This window comes from Ochotona curzoniae, unplaced genomic scaffold (genome assembly GCF_017591425.1).
Source record: "Ochotona curzoniae isolate NIBS_2020 unplaced genomic scaffold, NIBS_Ocur_1.0 contig_1780, whole genome shotgun sequence".
NCBI classification, from domain to species: Eukaryota; Metazoa; Chordata; class Mammalia; order Lagomorpha; family Ochotonidae; genus Ochotona; species Ochotona curzoniae.
Genome location: NW_024465191.1, coordinates 26,892 through 53,221, shown reverse-complemented (window position 1 = coordinate 53,221; position 26,330 = coordinate 26,892). Strand labels below are relative to the sequence as shown.

At 40.0% G+C, this 26,330-nt stretch overlaps 1 protein-coding gene across 1 annotated transcript; it reads left to right on the top strand.

Annotated features, from left to right (window-relative positions):
• Positions 1–3,507: 3,507 nt before the first annotated feature.
• On the top strand, positions 3,508–24,698 carry LOC121148714 (probable histone-lysine N-methyltransferase PRDM7). Its single transcript, XM_040968965.1, has 8 exons — positions 3,508–3,581; positions 3,733–3,739; positions 8,638–8,653; positions 8,863–9,141; positions 9,510–9,573; positions 10,893–11,053; positions 20,038–20,107; positions 24,452–24,698. Exons 1-8 carry the CDS (start codon positions 3,532–3,534, stop codon positions 24,696–24,698), a joined length of 894 nt encoding a protein of 297 aa, XP_040824899.1. The 5' UTR covers positions 3,508–3,531.
• The last annotated feature ends 1,632 nt before the right edge of the window (positions 24,699–26,330 follow it).

Sequence of the window (26,330 nt, the reverse complement as noted above, 5' to 3'; positions counted from 1 at the left end):
GGCCATTATCTGCTGCTTCCCCAATTGCACTGGCAGGAGAGGAACTGAAAGTGTCTGGTGGAACTGAAACCAGTGCTCAGGAATGGGATTGCTGATGTTGTAGACAACTTAAGGTGTTGAACAACACTTCATCGGAAGTGTTGCCTTTGTTTCTTCCTGGTTACTATGCTCAATTTGTTTATTAACTCTCACAGGTTGTTGATGGATTATTCAGGGTTTTCCATTTGTAAGCTCATGCCACATATAAATATAGACAACATATTGCTTCATTTTAAAATTGAATATGTTATTTATTTGCCTCATTGTTGTGTCTAGAAAAAAGTTTCAGATGAAATAAATGTAGTAAGTATGCAAAAGCCATGCTTTATTTCTGCTCTTAGAGAAAAGGTTTTAGATTTTGAAAAACTAAGTATGCAATTAACTACAGATTTTTCCATAAGAGTTTTATTTTATTTTGAGGAAATCTCCTTCTATTGCTAATGTGTTCATCTCTTTCATTGTGAAAATCAACTTAGCTTATTTTATTAAATATAACAGGCATAAGTAACAGCAGAAGTAGAAATGAAGAATTTCTTTTTGATGCGGGTGTCTGTTTTAAAGAAAAAAATCTTCAACACATAAGCATACATCTAAATGATAGTTGAAAGATGTTTTCATTTTTTTTTCTTTTTTTATTGTTAGTAACATTGTATTATGTGAAACAGTTTTATAGGTACTGGGATTCCCCCCACTCCTCCAACAACCCTCCACCCATGGTGGAAAATAAAAACACTACAACCTACTTACCAATCATTGTATGAAAAATATTTCTAATAATAAAAATGAACATGTGATTTAGCAGTTCCAAAAAAAAAAAAAATGTTTTCATGTCACTTCTGGATCACAGGTTAGAATCACTACTCTCTGATTGGAAAATCTTTTCTGCTAAGAGTTTGCAAAGCTTTGAAATATTTATCAATCCTTTTTTGTCAGTTTCTAGTCAAGCCTGCTCAGATGACCTGCAAAATAAAACACACCAGATAGCAGAAGGTGAGTAGCTCTTTGATCCCATTCACTAAAAAAACATTAATTACAATAAAAAATAAAAAAATAAGAATGTTAAGTCCGTCACAACTAAGAGAAGAAAGGACACCAAATACTATTTGCACTCTTCTTCCTGTCATCATCTTTCATAATAGTTGACATGATCATAAACTGTAAATCAGACAAGCCAAATTATCACTACTTCTTGTTTTGTTTTCATAGTGTTTCAGACTCTTTTGGTAAGGTTTAACATCACACAGACATTGAAACCTTCCAACAACCCTATGAATCTTTATTAAATACACTCATTTAAAAGATGAGGAATGTGAAGTATAGGAATGTGAAATATTTAGGGAATTGATTTAAAGCAGAGAAACTCTCCAAGGGCCTAGTGGCTGAATCCTCACCTTGCACACTCCAGGGTCCATATGGAAGCCAATTCATTTCCATGTTGTTCCACTTCCTATCCAGTTCCCTGCTTATGGCTGGAAAAGCATTGGAGGATGGCCCAAAGCCTCAGGACCCTGCCCTCACATGGGAGACCTTGAGGAGGCTCCTAATTTGGGCTTCAGAGCAGCTTGGCTCTGGCTGTTGCTGTCACTTGGGGAATGACCCAGTGGATTGAGGATGTTTGTCTCTCCTTCTCTCTGGAAATCTTCCTATGAACAAACATAGAATCTTAAGAGAGAGGGAGAAACCTCCAGCCTTGAGACTTTGGGTTTAATCATCAGAATTTATCAAGTAAGCAATGACTTAAGTTTCCCTCTGTGCTCATTCATACTTTAAACAGAATTGCACGTTAAACTCATGTCCTCATCTTTGAAGACAAAACTACATCCTCTTTCTCTGGGCAACACATAGGTAGTCTTGCTAGTGTTTGGAGTTATTTATTTTCTATTTCCTAAGCAATGCACCATGAGTTTTTATGTGTCCAGTAGATTACAAATACTTCTAAAATTTTGGCACAGTTTGGGTCATTAAGAACTTATACAAGTTTCTGAAAAATTCATTCAGCATTTTCTGATGAAACAGACAAAGCCTGTCCAAGGAATTCTAAGCATTCTTCCTTTGTTTTTGTTTGCTTGTTTGTTTGTTTGTTTTTGCATTGGGATTCAGCTATGAGAGCATGGTAAATTGTAACAGCAGTATTAGAAAAATTAAACTCACAATAATGAGTATATAATATCTAAAATATATGTAGGCATATTTACAGATCAGGAAGAGTAGCTATGGAGAAGTGGATGACAGTACACCTGGATTCAAGCAAATTGATATAGGCACCAGCTCATCCAATCCCCAAATCAAATATTCTCTGAATGAATACTATCATTTTCAGCTTTTATCACCATCTTTCTTTTTGAACAATCATCTGATTTCACCTCTTCCTCACCTGTGCAGAGAAAGTGGAAAATATCTGGAGGAAAATAGCCCCAAATACACGAGAAATACAGACACTGCTTTTCCCTTCAGTATTCAAACACCTCAGATAGTTTCCATGTTTGAAGATATATTAAAGAATGCCATGCACCTGAAAACACTTAGGAATCATAAAGGATAACTAAATTGAATAGTGAGTTTCAAAGCAAAAATATTACTTTGTCATTAAAGCGAAAGGCAAAAGGGCCTTCACATAACGCAATGAGTGTGAAGGAATCATCTGGAACAGCAAGTTTACTAAACACAACTGCCTTAAAGAAGGGCAGGAAAGCAGGGTTTCATCCTAAGAATCAAACATCTCAGAAGAGCACTCTACACAAATCTTTCGTAAGAATGATAATTTCAGGAGTTGTCTCTCCAGGCCCACTAGGAAGCCCAAGGAGGGTGAGGGTTGATGAGGATGGTCAAGCTGTGAGAGGTGCAATTGCATGCTTGGGTCACACTCAACACAAAACAAATAGAGCCTCTAGAAACATGATTACATTTTAGGCTCATTGGGGGCTGATCTAAGAAACAAAATGGGATAAGGTTACTTAGGCTATATGCAAAAACTTTATAGAGAGGAAGTCAGTTTTCTTTGGAGTGAAGATGCTAGTTAATACACCTGTTTCCCATGACAGAGTACCTGAGTTCAACCCTCTCTCTGACTCTACCATATTGTTAATATACAACTTAGTGTTGCTTGTTGATGAGACAAGTGATTCAGGTCTTACCACCCTCCTGGGAGAACTGGATAAAGCTTTCTGATCTGAGAGTAGATTGCTAGCTATCAAGGTCACTTAAACAGTGAACTTCCACACCTCCTTCTGCCATTCGTGTTCTCTGCCTCAACCGATGTGTCAATCTCTATATGTGTCATTCTTTGTCTTTTAAATAAACAGCTGTTCCAACTTCAGGAGAAATAAATGAAAACCAGAGATTTTTTCATTAAAAAAAATCTCCATACAGTTTTCCTTGTCTTGAAAGCCCTTTCTTTTTCTAAATTATTAATCACAAAATTATTGATAACTTCACTGACTTAGCTTTTCCATCTCAGTAGTCAGAAGAAAGGATGAGAATAAAGAATTTCAGATGTACAACTTACAAGAAAGAAAGGGTCAGACATACCAAGATCTTAGTGAGTCTGAGAATTTTGGGGCTCAGGGGCAAAGAGATCACACTCTTGCACTGCAATGACTGGTGCTGAGCCAGTCCAAGGTTAGGAGCATCTTCCTGGTCTCCCACAAGGGTGCAGGGTCTCAACACCTTGGCTTGTCTCTACTGCTTTCCCAGGCCACAAGTTGTGAGCTGGATCGGAAACAGAGTGCCAGTATTAGAAATGATGTCCATATTCATCCTGTCGTGTTTATAGTGAGGACTTCAGTCACCAGGCTACTGCACCAGACTCTAACTGCTAAGCCATCACACCAGAACCCTCCTCTGACATTTTTCAGATATTTACTAGCATTTCTATGTATGCACACTCAATTCTAATGTCAGCATACACTAGATATTAATGTCAAACATTTTAACAGTTGCAGTTGTATCTTAAAAAGTATAGACAGTTATATAAGTAAAACTTACAAGGCTCATTTTTCAACAAGCTGAAGCCTTTAAGTATTTTACCCCAGCTTTTTTTTTCCATTGCATGATAGCCGTACTTCTGTAGGACAAAATGTTCTACAAGCTATTCTCTTCCTTAATAATCTGCTAATTTTCTTGATTTACTTTTTGAAACAATCATATAAGACTCCAAATGGAAACATTCTCTAAATAAAAGCATACCAAATTTAATATGCAATTGCTTTAAGCAATTTTTAAGCATTTCTTTCAATGTGTGGAAACACATTTTAACACAACCTGCCTTAAAACTGAGAACGAGAAGGTTTTCAAATAACCTTATTCTAGCTGATTTGGGAATCCTCCCTCCTCAAAAGAAGGCAGATAAGAATCACAGTGGGGACCTGAAGGAATCCAGCGTTCTAAATTCCTTACAAAGGGCAGACTCCTAGCATGCTCCTGCCTTTTCCATGGCTGGTAGGCCTGACGCTTCTCCCTAGCTTCTGTTTATTTGAAGTCAAGAGAGGCGAAAAACTTCAATTTGGCTGTTGTCTTAAGAGAGTACCTAGGAATTTATTAGTTATCAATAAGATGAAAATTAGTGTAAAGGTGATGTTAAAATACTGTTGTTCTTCAATACGAATCAGATTTCAATTCCATTTTCTTAAAGGCAAAATTCAGAAATTATACATGTGACAACCAATTACACTATACATTTAAAAAAAATTAGTTGTTTTCCTGTAAGGCAAAATCTCACATACTTCTTTGTAAATAAGAACACAAATAATTTACAATCAGGGCCAATTTCATGATTAGGAAACATTTTGACCAATGAACATAAAAGCTCATTTACTCTAATAGCTTATACGATGCAACAAATTTAACATAATTTTATAATATTGTGAGATTATAATCCAAATTATTTTAAATGACAATTATATTATCCAAATTCGGTCTCAATCTTTGAGAGTTCTAGGGATCTTAGAACTTTCAAAGTCTTGAGACCTGGTTTCAAACTCTGAAGATTATAGAAGTGTAAATTAGTTAAAGAAAAAGTACATTTAACATTTAACTGAACATGTTAACAGATACTGTATTTTAGACCTGATCAGTGCCAGGACAACACTGTAAGTTGAAGACTAAGCAGCAAGAAACCAGTATGTGAATTTTTCCTCAGAGAAGAAGGCGAGTCTGGTCTGGCCAAGTCCTGCTAGATAGGTTAGACCTCATTAAAATTTTTTATCAGGAGAGAGAAAAAGGGGTTAGTCATGATCCGTCCCATCTCGTCTGTCAGTCAGTCATACACGCACCCAACTCTCAACAAGAACAATAACTTAACAATTCATGACAAATATACAACTGGAAAAAGAATATTAAAACAAAGTCTAGTTTTTCTCCAGACTAAAATAGAACACCAACAATAATGAATAAATAAACATATGCACAATCCCAACACATCAGAACAGAGAGACATTTAACTCTCAAACATTTTGCACCTTCCAAATTCTTCTTTGAAATATTTTAACCTGGAAATGTTTTATAAAGCAAATCATAGGTTCATCTCATGCTTTGAGTTAATTTAACAGTGGATATGTATATATATGTAAATACATATTTAAATATGTATATATTTATATAACTCTTAAATCAAGTTGCACAATATGTTTCCTTTTCTGTTTTTTTTTTTTTTTTTTTTTTGGCTTCTTATGGATGTTAAATCGCTTATTTCTTAGTCTGCCCCTCTCAGCTTGGGGTGAGGGCTATGAGGTAAATTTAGAGAAATTTAGATACTGAGGGCGACAGTGTGGTTAAGTCAAGAAAAACTGGAAAAGTAGGTTAGAACAAAGGTTAAAATGGTTACAATGGAGAGGGCATCTCTGTGTACTATCCCATGAGGAGAGCAAATGGAGACCTTCAGAGAGAGGAGGATGGGTCTGTCCTTGCAGCAAAGTTTGGGCCTCAATCATGAGGGATGATAGGATTATCATTCAATCTTATGTATGCCTGAGCTAATTCTGGGAGCAAATGTACAACATAAAGGATATCAGAGAAGAGATTAAAAAAATTCTTTCACTTTTGAGAGAAGTTTTGCTAAAACTACAGCAAATAGTTCCTAACACTCTGTTGATCCTTGACATGGGGTAGGTCAAAATATGTCTTATAGACATGATCAGATAGAAAAACCTCTGCTGTAGCCCCTTCTCTTCCTCCATCTTCATGATTTGATGGTACAAGGCATCAATCAAGGTTCAAACCCATTCCAAGAGATTGAAGAAGGTGACTCACTTCTATGGCCCATAATGGCAGTCAATCGTGCCGAGATAATCTACAAGGGAGGCTTGCCAGCCTGTTGCTCTTTCTTCAAACTCATTCATAATTACTCATTCAATCAGGGCAACAGGGTTTGCTGTCTCAAAGTCTTAGCACCTAAGGACTAGCTCTTTGACCTCCTGAATTAGATCTGCCAGTTGATAAAGACAAATATAAACTCTGGGCACCCCTCCAATGCATAAATGTACCCACTGGAAGGGACTATCCTCCCGGACAAGGGTAGCTATAAGCATGGGAGAATTTGAAAATGTCCACAGTTGTAACTCTTTCTTAGAGCAATAATGAACAAGTAGCCTTGCCTAGGGCCTTTTGAGTCTCCTGTAAGGCTTGTACATGAGGGAAACTCAGTCTCCTGGCATTTTGACTTTTCAAATAATGGCAGTAATTGCCATGTAGACATGGGTAGTCAAGGGCATAGCCAATGACCTCTCCAAGAAGCTTTTGAAATTCTACTGATGAATATTGTTCCTTAACACTTAGCTGGGATTTCAAGGGGGAGGCCTTTTAAAAACATAATTCTGTCCCTAAAATTATAGAAAGAGGGGGGTTATTTTCACCTTCTCTGAGGAGACATTCATGTTAGCTCTGTCTAAAAGCTCTTTTACCTTTTCCCAGACTACTTGCAATTCCTGAGTTGTACGGGCTCCCAAAATATTATTCAAACTGCCGGGATACAGGGTTGTTGAGAAAGACCCGAAAGACTAGTCTCCGCCCAGGGTGAGTGAGGCTCATTTCTGCCACAGCTTTCTCAGGTCCCCTGCATTCCAGGGATATCACACTGCCACTGGGCGGTTCCCTTCAGGGTTAACAACAATGGAAAATCCTGAACTGGCTGGTGGAGCCCCACCAGAAGGCTTGCACCTAGAGCTCTGTGCTCTGGGCTCCCCTTCACCCTGGGGGTGGGTTCCTGCCCTCTAAACTTCCCAGAAGCTCTTGTTGGGGTGGCTGAGGTGGGCCAGGACCAGTGTTTTGGGCATCAGTTTTGCTTTTCTTCCATTCCCAAGTATCACGTACAAATAAATTAACCAATGTCACCCACAGTGCCAACCTGACCACAGTCCCTCAGGCCTTGACTGCCTAACCATCTAAGATTTCTAACCCTCAGGACTTCAGCATGTATTTTAGCACCCTAAGTGTGGGATCATCAATTCCCCCACCTTTATTGGCCATGACTAAAGAAAGACAGCAGGGAGGAGAGTGCTCAGAATATCCAGTCAGGCTGTTGGGCGCAGGCAATCCAATACAGAGTTCCAGGTGACACCGAACCTTTGTGTCAGCCAGAAACCGTCAGTCCTCAGACAGGATCACCCCAGAGCCAAGCATCCACAGCTGTCCCTCAAAGCAGAAAATGAGAGATAAGAGAGGCACTAGGATACCCAGTTGGGCTGTCTGGCCCAGGGGATCCCCAGCAGAGTTTCAGGTAACGCCAAAGTGTTTCCTTGGCCAGAACTGTCATTCCTCAAACAGGTTCACCCTAGATTCAGGCATCCATGGCCATCTCTCACTGCCACAGAAGCGAGAATAGGAAAGAAGCCAATTGGGCACTTAACACCTCCTTTCCCTTACAACCTCTCAGGGGATTTGACCATAGCTATACCATGGTTGGGTGCTGCCCGTGATTGTACAGAGCTGTGGGGTGCCTAGGGTCACTTCTGCAGGATACACTCCTGCTTGAGGGGAGGAATACTGTAACTTAGGTAGCCTTCTTTTCTTTGAGACTCACCTGAAGTTCCACCACTTCCCTGACAATGTGCTTCTCTGATAAGACACTGCTCTGAAGCAATTTACAGCCATTCCTTGCTTCTCTTTCAAAGCCACGCAGTGAGGGGGTGAGAAGACACAGCCTTCATGATCCATGCTGGGTGCATGTTCTGCAGGGTCTCCCCCACAGATTTCTTTAGTACCCTGTTGCTGGAGGGGATGAGCCCGCTGCCCACAATCCAGTCCCCTGGCCTGTGAAAGGCAAAGGAAAGAATAGGGCTACTGTCTAAGCAGTGCCGACTTGTACGGGAAATTCAATTTCCTATAGAGGGAAGAGATAGCATTAGGCCTGGAATTTGGGGAAGTCCAGGAGGGGAGAGACTAGGAACCAATTACTAGGAGAATGACTGTAGAAGCCACCTCCCATAATCAAATGGTGTGTGAGAGAGATGGCCATGGTTGATCAGCATTTCCTTGAAGCTACTTGACTCCTGTCCGAATTCATGCCCATGGTTCTCGCTTGGCCACCATCTTGCCCACTAGTCCCTGGAGTGTTAGTCGCATTCTTATTGACTTAGTGACCTATTTACCCTGAGCACTACAGAGGATGATGATTACCTGTGTAAGTGACCCTTTAGCACATCCACAAAGAGAAATCCTATAGCTTGAAATCAAATTCCACTTGTAATTTTGTCTTCTATCCTTCTGTCGTGTGGTAACTTTGGTTGCAAGATCGAGGATGAGTAATGTGCGTAGTTGGCTGCTTCTGTTGCTCTCTATATCCAGTACTGTTTGGTATCATTTCCTAATCCCTTCCACTCTCATCTCCAGATTGTGAAAAGTGTCAGAAGTTCTTCCTGAAAAGCTGTGCTGCTCATGGACCCCCAGTATTTCTAAAGGACAACCCAGTGGATAAGGGACATCCTAGTCGTGCTCTCCTCAGTGTGCCCACTGGGCTTAGAATTGGCCCATCCAGCATTTCTAAGGCTGGGCTTGGAGTGTTTAATGAAGCATCTGATCTACCACTGGGGTTGCACTTTGGTCCTTTTGAGGGCAAGATCACAGAAGTGAAACAGGAAGCCAACAGAGGGTACAGCTGGCAGGTAAGAAGTACATCCCTTTGCAGTCTGGTGGCTTTCCACATGCCTGCTGTGAGTTTGGCTCATGTGTCCGGTTCATGTGTCCTTCTACTCATTATGGCATGAGTGAAGCCAACATGATTACATCACAGAATCCTTACTGAAGATTAGCATTGATGAGATCACTGGGCTGTAAAAACAAAGCAGTTGCGATCTCAGCTGTGGATTTCTAATGTAAGGAAACAAATCAGATTAGGTGTGTACTAACACTATGTTATGTCTCAAGATGTGGTTGGACTCATGGAATGTCATGGAACATGATGGTAGTTGAGTTAATAGTTCTGCTGAACTATTCCTTTTCCAGAAACATACTAACTGATTTTTCTGAATCTCAAATAGCCAAGAGGAGAAACAGCTATGAGTACATGGATGGTAAGGATACTTCTTTGGCCAATTGGATGAGGTAAGAGCCATGCAGAGATGACATTTCTCTCAAAGACAAGATCATTGTCCTTTCTCCTCTACTTTCCTCAATGACTTTTACATGATATGTCCTCTTTGATGTCTATTTGAATGACCTTTGAATACCATGACCGGTTTATAAAAGCACATTCTATATAAATACTATTTTTTATCATAACATAAAATAATATGTTGAATAAATGGACATGAAAATGGGCCTTGATGAATCTAGATTAACTGGGGCATTGACTCATTCTCTCTATAATTATCATTGGTTATGCCTTTCCTGCATCAAAAATATCATAATACATGGACATTGCATTAAATTGGTGTCTTAACCATAATGGTTTTTAGTCTCTTGAAAATTATACACTGTCCAAACAACTTGATGCAGAAGGCCTTTAATTTATGAGATATAAACCATACCAGGCACAGTGGAAAAAAGAGAAAAAAAAAGAGAGAGAGAGAGAGAAAAGAGCCAGGTTCTGGGACAAGCATTGTCATTCAGTGGGTTAATGTACGGATTGGTGTGCCTACATTACAAGTACCGGTTACCCTACTGCCAAACCAGTTGCTTTCCCATGCACCCTGAGGACCTTCAGAGGATGTGATGTCCTCATGCTTTGTCTTTGGTGCCAACTTAGAAGACCTGGTTGAAGCTACTGCCTGACACTGTGTCCTTTTTATCTCTCCACTCCACCCTTTTTCTTGGTATCTCTGTCTTCTGCCCCTTCTCTTCTTTGTGTCTCTGCCACTCAAATAGAAAATAATCATAATAATCTTTACCAACTAAACAAACAAAACTGGAGATGTGGATGAGAGAAGGAAGCTGCATCTGGACAATTGTTTCTGTGAGCAGTTCTGGAAGAGGCTAAGAAACTCCCAGAGACTCCCAGGATACAGGAGAAAGAACCAAGAGAAAGGACTTCAAAGAATTGCCTTTGGAAAATCTGAGTTGTGCAGCATGTGTGGTAGGCTAGAGGTAGGGAGTGTATCTAACACCAAATTCTGTGGCATAAAACTGAATGAAATTTGGGGTTTAGGGAAACACTGTGTGCTCCAAGGCCAGTCAGGAGAGAGGAAGGTGGACTAGGGTTTTGAGGATGACTAATGAGGAAAGGAAGTAGCAAAGCATGCTTGTCAGAACAAATACGGTATCTGCAACTTGGATGTGGCACTTCATTGATCTCATGAGAGAGATACATGTTTACAAGGAGAGCTCTTGCAGAGTAGGGATTCAAACAGGATGGAGGCTATCAGAGAACAGATGAGATTCAAGTGTAACAGCACATGGAAACTCAGCATTTATCTCTGCACCAGGTATGTGAACTGTGCCTGGAATGATGAGGAGCAGAATTTGGTGGCCTTCCAATACCATAGACAGATATTTTACCACACCTGCCAAGTCATCAAACCAGGCTGTGAGCTTCTAATATGGTATGGGGATGAGTATGGCCAGAAGCTGGGTATCAAAGGAAGCAGTGGAAAGAAAAAGAAGGGAAGAAAAAGGAAGAGCTCACAACAGTGAGAGGTAAGTAGCACTGTTGCTTTTAAAATAAGTAAAGGAGTCACCTGGGGAATATTTGTCATTCAACTCTAAGGAGTCAAATGGAAAGTAACAGCTGGAAAAGCCCAATTCAAATGTGATTTCAATTTAGCAAAAACAAAGACTTACTTCTCAAAAGAAGGGAAGAGTTATAGAGAGACTCAAGCACAGGGAGAGAGAGAGAAAAAGATAAAGAGAGAAAGAGAGAGAGTGAGTAGGAGAGATCACCAGCTACTGTTTTAATCCAAAGGCTGCAATAGGGCCTAGCACGGCAGCCTAGTGGCTAAAGTCCTCACCTTGGACATGCTGAGATCAAATATGAGCATCACTTCATGTCCTGACTGATCCAATTGCCTTCCAGCTTCCTGCTTGTGGCCTGGAGAAGCAGTTGAGGACAACCTCAATCCTTGCGGTGCTATAGCCACAATGGGGACCAGGAAGAAGTTCCTGACGTTAATTTTTAGATTGAAACATCTATGGCTATTGTGGTCACTTGGGAATGAATCAAAAGACAGACAGATTTCCTTTCTGTCTCTTATCCTCTTTGTATTTATTAAATCATATATATATGTATATGTATATAAAGATATCATATTATATTATATTATATTATATTATATTATATTATATTATATTATATTATATTATATTATATTATATCATATCATATCATATATATATATTATATTATATTATATTATATTATATTATATTATATTATATTATATTATATTATATTTTACTATATTATACGTACTGTTTACACTTTTTTTTATCAGAATCTGTGAAGTCTATCTCTGGCTAAAACCAGGAGCTCATGTATTTCAGCAGTTTAACTGTTTTGTACTCATATCCTGGGTACATTAAAAGACCAGGGAATAGGATAAGGGGAAGCCAGATCTCAATCTAGTCATTATATGATCTAATATTATCATAGTAGTGACTTGAAAGAGTGTGACCAAATACTGACCCATTTTTTATGTCTTTGACTCCTGGGAAACGTTGATCTACATTTTTATTTAGTTCTTTTATCTTTTAAATACTTTGTGCACAAAAATATCCCAGAACATACATTTTACTTTTTTTTTTTTTCATTTTTCTTTATATTTTTCACAACTTATATAGTTAATTAGGGTAAAAAGGTTCAACTGCTATAGGAACGTGCATAATATGATTTGCACTTTGTTTCCTTCATGTATCTGAGGTGACGGGCAATATTGAGGGAGAATCCTCACCCAGGTACCCCTCCACCCCAGGTCCTTCATGTGGGGCACACTCGGAGATTCTCGCTCAAGTGGTTTTGATAGTTGATCAGTTCTGAAGCGCTGCTAGTCTCACCACTCCAAGCACAATGAGGTTGTTGTGAAATCCACTGAATGACTTAGTCCATCATAGTCTCTGTTGGCCAGTAGTTTGCTGCCAAAATATAGCTGCATTGGTTAATTTACGTGTTCTGTCTTCTGTCTTGTCTTGGTTAGGGTTCTGTGTCTGGCATTTTGCTTGTGGAGATCCACAAAGATAAGTTCAAGGTCTGAGGTGTTTGCAGTCTAAATTCTTGTATGTACTGGCAAGTACAGTGCCTGGCGCATTCCATCGCCCTGATAGCTGGTGGTTGCAATTCCTGGGTTGCTTCTGTTTTCAGCCCTGACACCCACTGGAAGCAATGGATTTTGCAGTCCAGCCTGGTACTGTCCAGCAAATACTCAGCCTTCACATAAGCCAGTGGGGACTGCCCACTTCTTCACAGCAAACCCCTTTCCATTACCAATTGACAAATTAGCCAGCTGTTAGAGCTATTTTGTCCAGCTTGTCTGACCCCCAGTTCTGGACCACATATTCACCAGTGAAAACTTTGACTTGTCAGGGGAGTTTCCCAACTTCCTCCAATTAATCCTCTCCCTGACCCAGTTCTCAAACATGCCATTGTGTTTTATTCCAGGACTTGGCAAATCTGGCTTTCCATTTGGCTTTGTATGGGCTGGTGAACATTACAAGGCAGAGCAGGTTATGGAAATTACAATTTCCACAATGGTTTCCTTATATTAGAGATAACATATGTATTTGCTGTTTTGTGATTGACACATTTTATTGAGCATAATGGATTCTTTTTGGGACCACCTGGTTATCCATGGCATAAGTTTGTTCTTCTTAATAGATAATATTATTCCATGGAGAATAAGTAATACAGTTTCTTCAACCGTATCTTCTATGGGAGCTCATTTGGATTGTTTCCATGTCTTTGCTATTGTAGATTGTGGGGACTTAGAGATCCCCTTTACATATGCAGATATCTTTTCTATTGGGTACATTTCTAGGAGCAGGAGAGCTGTATCATTCGGCAGGTTTCTTTGCAATTCTCCAACATTCTCCATACTGATTTCCATAGTATTTATATTAGAAGACACTGCACCCGCAGTGAAGGAGGCTCCATTCTTCGTACATCTTTGCCATTAGGTTGTAACTGAAGATCTGAATGTAGGACAGCCTCACTGAAGTTAAGTGGAACTTCAACATGGTTTATTTTTTATTGTTGTTTACATTGTATTATGTGGTACAGTTTTATAGGTGCTGGGGATTAACCCCACCCCTCCCATGCCCCTCCCCCCATGTTGGATTCCTCCACCTTGCTGCATAACCATAGTTCAAGTTCAGTTGAGATTCATTCGGTCCAAGCAAGTGGGAAGGCCTCTTTAGTAAATGTTGTTGGGACAACTGGCTGATAGCCTGTAGAAACAAAAAGATAGACCCACATCTATCACCATACACAAAGATCCAATCTACATGGATAAAAGACCTGAAACTACATCCAGAAACCTTCAAACTCTTGCAAGAAAATGTAGGAAATACCCTGCAAGACCTAGGAGTAGGTCCCGACTTTCTAAGGCACCAAAAGCAATAGCAGTTAAGAACAGAATAAACAAATGGGAACTCATCAAACTAAGCAGCTTCTGTACAGCAAGGGAAACAATCAACAAAGTAAAAAAGCAACCCAGAGTGGGAGAAGATCTTTGCACACGATATAGGCAATACGGGGCTAATTTCCAGGATATACAAAGAACTTCAAAACAACCAAAAAACCAAAACAAACAAGCCACTCAACATGGTTTTAAAGTGTGTCTCTCTGATGGCTTGGGAGCCTGAGCATATTTTGCTTTGAATCTGATCTTCTGAAAAAATGGCCTGCAGAATCCTTTGCCCTTTACTTCACAGGTTGTTTGTTTCATTTCATTGTCCCTGGGATTCTGTAGCTCTTTGCAAATCCTGCATATTAGTTCCTATTTACTTGTGCGTTGTGCAAGCATTTTCTCTGTGTCTGTTGTATACCTCCTCACTTTGTTCATTTGTTTCCTTTAGTGCACAGAAGAAGCTTTTTAGTTTGATGACATCCCATTTGTTCACTTTGGCTTTGATTGCCTGTGCTTTTGGTTACTTTTCTAAGAAATTCTTTCCTTGTTGCTACATCTTCAAGCGAGCTTCCTATGTTTTTCTTGAAAAGTTTGATGGTTTCTGGGTGTAGATTTAGGTCCTTGATCCATTTAGAGCCAATTTTTATAGTTGGACTGTTGTGTTTCTGGCTTCTTACTTCTGCAGCTGCTATACAGTTATCCAAACAGAACTTGCTGAATAGATCCAGATTTTTGCTTGGATAGTTTCCAGCTTTCTTGTCAAAGATTAGTTGACCCTACCTGTGTGGACTCCATTCTGGTGTTTGTATTTACGTAGCTTAATTCCTAGGTATTGAAGATTCCACTCTTCTATGTTAAAACTTACTCTACTAAAAATTCCTTTCTCAGCCTTAGAATTATTTGTGTACACTAGTGTCATTGACTTGTGCTCACTCATTCTTTATTCTGCTACTCTGCCAAAGTCTCTTCTGAGTTCCAATAGAATCTTGGATGAATCTTTGGTCTCCTAGGTAGAGAATCATGCAGTCTAATAGTAGCGATAATTTCAGTTCCTCAGTTCAAATTTGGATTGCTTTAATTCTTTCTGCTTTCCTCGTGGCTCTGGCAAGGAATTCCAATACTGTAGTGAAAGTCAGTGGTGACAGTGGGCATCCCTGTCTACTTCCTGGTGTTTCTGGGTAGGTTTTCAATCTTTCCCCATTTAGTATGATGCTGGTATATTGGGTTGTTCATGAATTGCTTTGATTGTATTGTGGAATGTTCCTTCTATGCCTGACTTCTTTGCATGTTGAGAGCATCATATGCTATTTTTTTTAATTTGTTAATGTGATGTATCACATTTCATGATTGGCTGATGCTGGATCATCCCTATATCTCTGCAATGCATGGATGTATCCTATCTGGTCCAGATGAATGCTCTGCCTGATGCGCTGTTGGATCTGGTTGGCTAGTATTTTGCTGAGAATCTTTGAATCTATGTTCTTCAAGAATATCGGTTTGTATTTCTCTTTTTGTGTTGTTTCTCTTTGTGGCTTTGGTACTAAAGTGATATTGGCTTCATAGAATGTGTTTGGAAGATCTGCCTCGCTTTCTACTGCTTGGAAAAGTTTGTGAAGGATTGGGGTAAATTCCTCTTGAAATGTGTGTTAGAATTCAGCAGTGAAGCCATCTGGTGTAGAACTTTCCTTGTTCAGGAGGGCTTTAATTACTGACTCAAAATCATTGCTAATAATAGGCCCATTTAGATTAATTGCTTCTAGATTCAATTGTGGTGAATTGTATGTGTCCAAAGATCTATCCATCTCTTTTAGGTCATGTGATTTGCTGCAGATAGTTGCTTGTAATAGCTCCTGGTGGGCTAGTGGGGAGTCTGTTTTGTTAATTTTCTCAAAGAACATGCTCTTTGATTCATTGACCTTATGTATAGATCTTTTATCTCTATTTCATTTATTTTCTCCCTTGTTTTGATGATTTCCTTTTGGCTTCAAATCTTAGGAGTGCACTGCCTTCGTTTTTCCTTCAACTGCAGTGCTGGCTGATTTACTTCATGCTTTTCTAGTTTCTTGACATAGGCACTGATTGAAATGAACTTCTCCCTAGCACTGCCTTGATTTCCCTTATGATTTCCTCCCTAGCCTTCTACTCATTTAGTAACATGATTTAGTCTCCATGTGTTTGCAAGTCTTCTTTGGTGTTTTGGACTTCTTGGTTTCTAACTTCAGTCGATGATGATCTGAGAAGTTGCTTAGTATGATTTTAAGTTTTAAAATTTGTTGAAGCTTAATTTGTGGCCTATAAGATGGTCAGTTCTGGAGAAGATTCCAATGTTCTCATTTTAAAGAAAAAATGTATTCTCTGTCTGTATGATTAACTGCTTGATAGATGTAAACAAATGCATTTGCTCTAGAGTTTTGTGAGTTCTGTTATTTCTTTGCTTAGTTTCTGTCTCTTTGATCTGTCCTTTGATGTGAATGGGGCATTAAGATCCCCCACTATGATCATATTTGAGTCTGTTTCTCCCATCAAAGCCATTAATATTTGTTTCACACAGCAAGATCCTCCGGCATTATTCACAGATACATTTATTATGACAATCTTCTTTCTGAATGGATTCTTGAATCATTATGTGGTGATTATCTTCATCTCTTTGATGTTTTTTACATCAAAGCCTATGTCATCTGATAAAAGAATGGTTAGTTCTGCACGTTTTTGCTTATGATTCACTTGCAATATCTATTTCCATCACTTCAGTTTCCATTGCCTCTGATGTTTTTTGTTGAGATGTGTCTCCTCTAAGCAGCAGATAAATGGGTTTTGTTTTTACTAGGTCCTCCTCTATGGCATTTGACTGATGAGTTTAAGCCATTTAAGTTCAGTTATTATGGGTAAGGGGCAGTTTGGTCGTGTCATTTCAGCGTTGGGTTGTGCTTTGATTGAGTCTTCTGTTAGCCTTTTAGTGGGGTGTTCTCCACATTTGCATTTTGCTTTGGTAGTTGCTATTCCTTTTTGTCATTCATGGGAATTTCTGTGAGTATCATTTGTGGGGCATGTTTACAAGAGGCAAAATCTTGAAGTTGTTGTTCATTGTGTGAAGAACTTCATTTCATTTTCAAAGACAAAGGGAAGCTTTGCAATTCCTAAGATGAATTACCTGCTCATCTCTGAATGATATGTATGTTCAATCTGTGACCTAGATGAGGAAAATGCCAGTTATGCACACAAACACACACAGACACACACACACACACACAGAGAGAGAAAACACTCTTTTTGAAAGTCAGATATACAATGTGGTAATCTGCTGATTCACATCCTTGTGGGAGTGCAACGCATTGGTATCTCTGATTTGGGCCTTGATGATTAATAGAAGGCAAAGTAAAGGCAAAATGATCTGATTCTTGTGGACTTAGAAGTATAGAAAATAAGCAATCCTTAATATCAATCACAATAAGATACAATTCCCTAGGCAGTACAGTGACTAAAGGCACACCAGGTTGTACTGCACCCATAGTTTGCATAGTGGCATTTGTAGCCCAAAGATCATACAAAAGCCACCACTTCCCTGATTTCTTTTTAATAACAAAGATAGGTGTGTTCCATGGAGATACTGAAGGCATTATACGTCCCAATGAAAATTGTTCTAACACTAACTCCTGGGCAGCCATTAACTTTTCAGAGGTCAGGGGCCACTGCGATACCCATATGGGCTCATTCGATATCTACGTAATTTGCAATGGCTATTGTTTTGGAGTGGCCCCAGCTGAAAGCTCAACCCTGCCCTTCCTGGGTGTTGTCTAACCGTGATTGGTTCTATTCTTCCTTGTTTCTCTTTACCTAGACCCTTTCCTGAATAACTCACTTTCTTTATGATATTCCATGCTTGTTGGCTTCCTGTTTGGTAGTACTCATTGCTCAAGCGAAGTCCCATAGCACTTAAGACTTCCCGGCCCCATAGGGTCACAGGGATGGCACAAACATAAGGCTGAAAGGACCCTTTGTGACCTTCGTGGTCCACCCAGGAAATAACACATGCACTCTGTTGTGGTTGGCTAGCCACTCCTAAGCCTCATAAAGTTTTATTAGATTGCTTTAGGGGCCATTTTTTGGCCAATCTGATTGCCTAATAATGCTGACATCTGCCCCAGTGTCCAAAAGGCCTTTGACTTGAGTGCCACGTAGCATAAGGGTGGCCAATGGTCGGTCCTTGAGGGAGACAGAGTAACTAAGGCGTCTCCAGAGGATCCAAAGCCTTTGTCCCCATGGGTGGTGTGGTGACTCCACCAACCCTCATGACAGCTAGGAAGGACTCACAGTTGGGCAATACACTCTCCTGAAATTATAACAGTTATTCTGTTTGGTGAAGAAACCATAACTTTGACAATGCCATTATAATGTGAATCAATTACTCCTGGGTGAACAATCAGGCCCTGCATGGTCTTACAACTGCTTCCAAACATCCATTTCACTGTGTCATTAGGAAGTGCTCAGTGAAAGTCAGTATCAAGTGCCTGTGGGCCCATCTCAGGGATTAATACAAGGTGTGAGGTGGCACAGAGTTCCAATCCTGTGCTTCCAGGCGTGGCTCCGCGTACTGCCTGGTTGTCTGTTCTGTCTGATTCTGCTGCGCCCTTATGCTCTGTGGGGGCCCTGGGATGCTGGGCCCCTCTGCCTGTTTTTTGGCTTAAAGTTCCCTTCTTGGGAGTGGCCCGAAATATCTCGCACTGTGCCACATTCATTAGCCCAGAGACTCCCCTTCCCACATCTTGGGCATAGCCGAGGCTGAGGAGGAGGACTAGTGGGCTCTCTTTGGTGGCAGTGTCTTTTAAAGTGCCCCGGTTTACCGCATCTGAAGCATATCTGATCAAGCCCTTTAAACCCCTTCTCCTGTTTCATAGCATTCATTATCACTTTAGCCTGTTCCCTTGTCTGTATAACTCCAGCTGTAACTTGATCATGGACATCTCTACAGATTTTAATCCATGTATCCAAGTCCTTAAGTTTCCAAGGGCATATGGCTTCATGGCACCCGTTATTAGCATTTTCATAGACCAATTGCTTCATTAATGGCATAGCTTGTTTTATATCAGGAAACAATTTTGATGCAACCTCCATGAGGCGGCTCACACTGTCCCCATATGACTCATTAGGCCCTTGGTCACTTAAGATTTTGAAAAGTACAGATCGCCTTTGCTATGAAGGGCCCTCCAAGAATTGCATCCTATGGTGGCTATCTGGACATAAACAGGCTTGGGGTAATCTATTTGGTTTTTTGTCCCGCTCGAGCACCTTCCCCAAGGAGTACGTCTAAGTCGCCTGCAGGTTTGCCTGCTTGGGCATTATGGCGTGCAGTGTCTAGTGCTAACTTGTGGCAGGCTGACCGCCAGACCAAATACTGTCCAGGAGACAGGGTGGCTTTAGCTAAATTTTTCCAATCATCAGGGGTCAATGCCGAGCCTGCTCTCTATTCCAGCAACTTGAGGGTGAAGGTAGCAAGAACACCATAGGAATCAACAGTGGTCTTCAAATCTTTAATTAACTTGAAATCAAGTGAGACCCAGGAGCGAACGGGGGAATTTTGTGCTCTATCCTCTGTAACTGGAAACACTTTCCCTGCCTCTGCAAAATTGTGCCATGAACTTGCACCCTGAGGCGAGGGGTCACTTACAGGATCTCCGTTTTGCTCCTGGCATTGCCAAGGAGGCACAGTTGACGTGAGTGGAAGGTCTCCTGGAGGGGGAGGCAGCTGCCAGACAAACTTTTTGATTGCAGCGAAGTGGTCTCTAGTTTCTGTGCAAGTTCATCAATATCCTCGCCAGAGGCCCCGCCTGACTGCCCTGAGTCTGAGTATTCTTCACTGCTATCTCCGCCTTTTAAAGAAGCTTCTTCCTTTATTGAATATAAGTTAAATTGCCCATGTTTCTAACAACTTGGATTCTTGCTAACCTGCAAACTTGACTGATCATTAAATCACGAAATTGAGTGTTCATTAACCACGAACTTGAATCTTCACTAGACCTCGACCCTGAATGGGCCATAAACATGATTGATCGTGAATGGGATGTAAACGCGATTGTAAATGGGCCGTAAATGTGATTGTGAGTGGGCAATAAATACGATCGTGAGTGAACCTGAATGAATCTGAATGGCTGCTAGACTGTGAGCCTGAATGGTTGCTAGGCCTGCACTTTAATGGTTGCTACCCGCGAACTTGACTGGTCACTCTCCTGTGAACTTGAGTCATTGTTACCGGTTGAAGTTGATGTGCACATCCCCACTGCTATAGCAGTTTCCAGAGCAAAAATCTCAGTTGGAACTAATTCCCTCTGGAAGCAGCTTCCTGAGCGAACTGCTCAGCTTACCTTCCTGGCATTCACCAGCTGACTTCTATCCAAATAAAAGCACCAGTATTCTTCCACCCGAGTCACAGCACAATTATTGGGGTCCTTCTATCCCACAGAAGAAATCACCTGACACTTGAGACAGAGTCTCCAATTCGCTTTTTTCTGCTCCTCCGTTAAAAACCGTTATGACCATTAAGTCCTTTAGGCTGACCCCCTCCCCCGCCAAGCTCCCTGCTTATCTGTCAAACTTGTCCAATCAGTTTAAAGATAACCAAGGCACACCAATCAGGGCAAATGTCCAGACATAGGGCAGGAAATATTCAGTGTCCCAAACACTTATTCTCGACTGGTTGGAGAATAGGCTAATATGACCACTAGGGAAGTCAGGATGGAGATTGCTAAGAAAACTGAAAATGGACCTGCCATATGATCCAGCTATCCCACTGATGGGAATGTATCCAAAGGAAATGAAATCTGCATATGAGAAGGGAATCGGTAATCCTATATCTACAGCAGCACAATATACAATACCAATGACATGGAAACAGCATAGATGCCCATCCACAGAGAATTGGATAAGAAAATTATGGTTACTGTGGTTACAGAAAATAGGTGGACACCACCGTCAACTCAGTCAGAGATCTGGCACTCCCCAAATGCTGCCAATTCCATGTACAGGCTGATGATGCACAAAAGCCAACATTCCCTCTCCTCTGAGAGCCCAAGCAGAGCTGATGCCAGCACCCTTGTCAGAGGAAGTAGAAGACCTTTGTCTCCTACTACCCTGCTGGTCTTTCACACTTGAAGTCCTCTCTTCTCCTATCCATTCCTCCACTGCACGGGATAGGCCCAAGAACTGACTTCTCTTTGCATAATAAACATCTGTTTGACTTGGTTGGTATTTTCTTTTTTCAGTAGAACTGATAGAAACTGTGCTACATCTACTCCATGGAATACCACTCGACCACCAGAAAGAATGAAATTCTCCCCTTTGTGACAATATGGACCCAACTAGAGACCATTATACTCAATGAAATAAGTCAACCTCAAAAGACAAATACCATATATTCTCTCTGGTATGAGGAAAACCACATAGAATTATAAGATCAATATCTTTCAATATGCTGTCTGTGTTATGTTTCAGGTATTTTTGTTTTAATTTTCATTCATTCAAATGAAGTATTTATATTCCCTTACCTATTTCTTCACCGACTCTATTACACAGTAGCATCATTGCCTTCAAGAAGATTTTTGAGTTTATATGTCATTTCTTCAATGGCACTTTGATCATTCAGGACTGTGGTATTTACCTTCGTATTACAGTTAACTTTCTGTTTTACTTCCTGCTTTTGTTCTTATTTTGTGGCTTTTCTATTATGGGGATGTACAATAACTGTGTGATAGAGACTAACGTATTGAGATGTGAAGATACAAAGCCGTATACATGTCTACTTCCAAAACAAAGATGTACTCTCGGTGAGACTGTTCCCAACATTGTTAAAATAGAATGCTGGGCTCTCTGCCAGTGTCCATGTTATGGATGCTCTTGGCTGTTTTGATTGGTGTACAGTACTGTTGCCTTTTCTCTGTATCTTCTCCTTATGAAATGCTGTTGAGTGTTGTTTTGTGTCTTTTCTGGAAAGCTGCAAATCTTGTAATTGGTTAGCTGTTTAGATGTTTTCCTCTTTTTAATTTGCCTTTTCATTGTTAAATGGATAGTTTCTTTCTTTGTTTCTAAAGTGTACATACTTATTTGAAAAATCAGAAAATCTCCCAAGTACTGCTTCATTCCCCAAATGACTGCAATATACGGAGCAGAGAACAGTTAGGAGGCCAAAAATCAGGAGCTTCTGGAAGTTCTCTCACATGGCTTCAGGAGACCAAGGGCTTGAACTATCATCTACTGCTGCCTTCCCATGCATGTTAGCAGCGACCTGATTCAGAAGTACACTGGCAGGACACAAGTGATATGTCTTTTTTCTATGAAATGTCCTAGGAATAGGCTGAGCAAAATTTAAACATGAATGTGGGATGAGCATGAAGCCTACGTAATGGCACAAAGAATTATTTTACAAAGAGATCATAAATAAAAATACCACAGAGTCTAAAAACTTTTTAATTTTACATTAAAGAGATTATCATACAATTTAATAGTTACTCATTTGAAAGTTATGCTCAAAACTTCAACAGTCTTTCTATTGTATTTACTGAGAAAATGAGAAGTGACTATACACATTCCACATTTACTGTTCTACGCAAGCCCTGCTTTACTCTTCCCCTCAATTTTAAATAAAGGGACATAGTTTCTTTCTGCAAATTGAAGTGTGTGAAAATTCCATTTATCACTTAAAGGATCAATGTGATTTATACTGCAAAATTATATGATATTTGCTGAAAAATAATACTGAAAATTTAAGGGATCTACATAATACATACTGAAAAAATGATGGCAATATATTATCAAACAAGAATATGAAAATTCATGGGACTATTTACCCACATGACTCTAACATGGCTAAACAGAAAGTGCAACTTGGACAATAACTTTATGTTTAGTATCTTGGCTGGGTTTCAAACCATATGAATAACAACCGAACATTACCTTTGGGACCATGCTAATTTACTAAGCAATCCTGCAAAGGAGTATTCATTCTGCCATCACAACAGAACTGTTCCACAGGAAGATGCTAGAAATATTTCTTGTCCAGAAGATACTGGTGGAGAGAACAATTACCAGTCAAATTAAGCATCTGGTCATGTTTAGTGTGCTATTAATTTTTAAGGGGACAAATTATGTCTTTCTTTTTTTAATCTCTGTTTGTGTCTGCTATATAAAAGCCACTAGTGAATCTTTCTTTGCTTCATTTGTATCTCTTGCCGAACGCAAACTTTTATGGTCTTCATGGTTCTTACGACTTGTGCAAATAACATTGGGTATTTGATTGTCATATATTTCATGGGTTAAAACAAATTATTGTTAGAAGAATGTAGAACTGAGCCAATACAGTTGAATATGATTTCAGATTTGTGCAGCCAGCCAAGTATGGATACAACACTTTCAATCTCTGCAAGAATTGGTCCTATAGCATAGATCCTGACCATGGATAGCGAAGTCGCCCCATTTAAAGTGATATTGCAATCCTTAAGGTAACTTTCGCCTGATACCTTGGTCATAGACTTCAATTTCAAGCATGTTTTTTCCACTAATGTTATCTCTTGTCCTACGGGGCACATGCTAACATCCCTGAACTAGTACTCACACATAGTGAATGAAGTGATAAGTCTACTCTGACTCTGCACCATACAATGACTCCTACACATTTACTCAAATTACACTCCAGTTTTCTGCCTTCACACTTTGAAATCTCAATGTCATACAATCCCTGTGTTACTGTAGGGAAACTGTTATCAAGTATCATAGGCACCCATCTCATCAGCCTAGTGCACTTCTCTCAAAATCCCATTTTATGTCTTGACTGTAACAAATTCATTGCACCACTGAAACAGGAAACTCAAGCAAATTCCAAAGATTTTGAACCTATGAGATGAAAATAATCAAATTCAATTGGAGAGATTGAGAAATGGGTTGGAAACACAGTTCTGGTTATATTCACATACCTTTGTATAAACAAACTTAAATCATGGAATGAGAACACTTGTAGAAACTTTAACAGTAAGAGTTCCTGAGAGAACAGAAAACTTTAACAGAAAAGTTCCTGAGAGAAAGGCATTAGTGTAGTAGATATTATCACACAACACACACTGGAAAGAAGTTGATTAAAAATTATAAATACCTGAATGATGATATAAACTAAGAACAGGTGAAACCAAACTATGGAAGGTGCATTATAAATATAGCAAATGACATTTTCCATCTGTGGTTAATTATCCAGTCTAACAAATCAAGAGAATGATCATTGTCTTCCTGTGTCCAATTCATAAGCTCCCAGTGCATTTCCTCTTTAACTTGGCTGCTGTAGTTTTGCCTATCCCTGGAGTGTGGATTTCATGCCTGTTTGTTGACTGCCACAGGTGTATCTGGTCTCTGTTATGCTGCTGTGCTCTTGTCACTTTCCCTGTGTCCAGGGGATTGCAGGTACCCACTGCAACTGGTGTTGGCTATGGCTACCATGAAAATCCCAGGGCCATATCAGAGGCTCTGAAGTTTGCAACACATCTGAACTCAGGGCCAGCCTGTGCAAAGGTGGCAGCGGGCCAGGGGCTACCACCTCCCACTCCCCAGACCTGTAACCACCTGAGTATTCGAGATTGGGTGTCTACGTGCACCCCACAGAGAGCACCCATGGCCAAACAAAGGTCTCAGTGGTGGTAGCGATTAACAACACTGAGCCTCAGGAGGGGTGCCCTATAATTACTACATCCCAAGGGAATTAGGCCTGAGTCTTGCTGAGAGGCACCCAAATCTGCCCAGAGCAATTACAGGAAATCCCAAGGTTACAAAGTTCCTACAAGTTCCCCAACCCTGAGAACACACTCAAGTCAATGCAGTAGCCAACAAACCGCAGGGGAACCAGGTTTAGAGGTATAAATTCAAGGGTAAACAAAAACACCCAACAAGCCACCAAAGCATCCTCTCCCCAACAAAGTACAGAGTATAACATTGGTGTCTTCAATCCATACCCCAGGAATAGGAACACACCCACTGTAAGCTACTGCACTGAGGTCAAAGTATGTCCAAAATGATGAGAAAGCAAAGCACAATGCAATGGGGAGAAGTATCAGAAAAAGCAATGATTCAGACCAAAAAAAAAGCACCTCCCCCAAAACAACCAAAAACCAACCCCTGTCACTGAGAAGCGAGATGAAGACATTGAGGAGATACCAGGGAAGGAATTTAAGAAAATACTCATAAAATTCATCAGAGACAGTGAGAAACACTGGGAAGAGTTCTAAGAATTCAAATATCACGTTGTTGTGGGTATCAAGCAAGTAAAAGATAGAATCCTTGACTTATAGTACAAAGTTGACAATCTACCAACAGAATGAATTCAGCAGAACATAGAGTATCAGAAATGAAAGACGAACAGAATGAGAACAAGCAGCTCATTATACAGCTGGAGAAAAACCTGAGCAAATCCAGCAGGACCATTCAGGAAATGAAAGACAACATTAAAATTGAAACATCAGAGTAATAGGCCTTCCCGAAAGAGTGGAAACAGAGACAGCCTTACAACAGCTGTTCAATGAAATAATATGGGAGAACTTCTAAAATACTGGAAACATGAATCTACCCCAAATCCAGGAAAGACAAAGAACGACCAACAGATTTGATCCCAGGAGATGTTCACCCAGACATGTGTTACTCAACTCCCCTCTAGCAAATGTCCTAAACCCAGAAAAAGGAGGTAAACTCTAAACAATGATGGCAGATGGCAAGAACTCTACACTAAAGCCCCCACAAGCAAAGTAGGATAGAAAGATTTCCAACGAAGAAAAACACACACACATGGCAGGGCCAAATTGTACCCAATCAATATTAACTCTTCAGACAAATGGCCTAAACTCATCAATCAAAACACATAAATTAACAGATTGGAGCAACAAACACGATCCACTTATGTGCTGCCTACAAGAGACATATCTAACTAAAAACAAGATGTTAAGAAACTGAAAGCAAAGCGATGGCAAAAGATATTTGACGCCAATGTACAGGAATAAAAAAAAAAAGGCTACTGTAGCAGTTCTCATCTCATGAAATAGACTTCAACATGACACATATCAAAAGAGATAAGGAAGGACATTTTATATTATTGAAAGGAATGATCCAACAGGAAGTGATTACAAACCATAACATCTACACTCCAAATTGTAACACTGTTTCAACCTCCAACATCCTGTATCATCTGTACTACGATATTGCGATATAATCAATGAACCAACCATCAATGTGAGTCAGGCTGCTTGCTGTCTATGTCCAAGATCTGAAAGACCTAATACACTTTTA

Excerpts from the sequence above, each read along its gene's own strand:
- LOC121148714 (XM_040968965.1), top strand. The coding sequence starts at position 3,532 with ATGTACAACTTACAAGAAAGAAAGGGTCAGACATACCAAGATCTTAGT. Across the intron at positions 9,574-10,892 it reads TCTTTGGCCAATTGGATGAG|GTATGTGAACTGTGCCTGGA; the intron begins GTAAGAGCCATG and ends TCTCTGCACCAG. Across the intron at positions 20,108-24,451 it reads AACGCGATTGTAAATGGGCC|GGGATTGCAGGTACCCACTG; the intron begins GTAAATGTGATT and ends CCCTGTGTCCAG.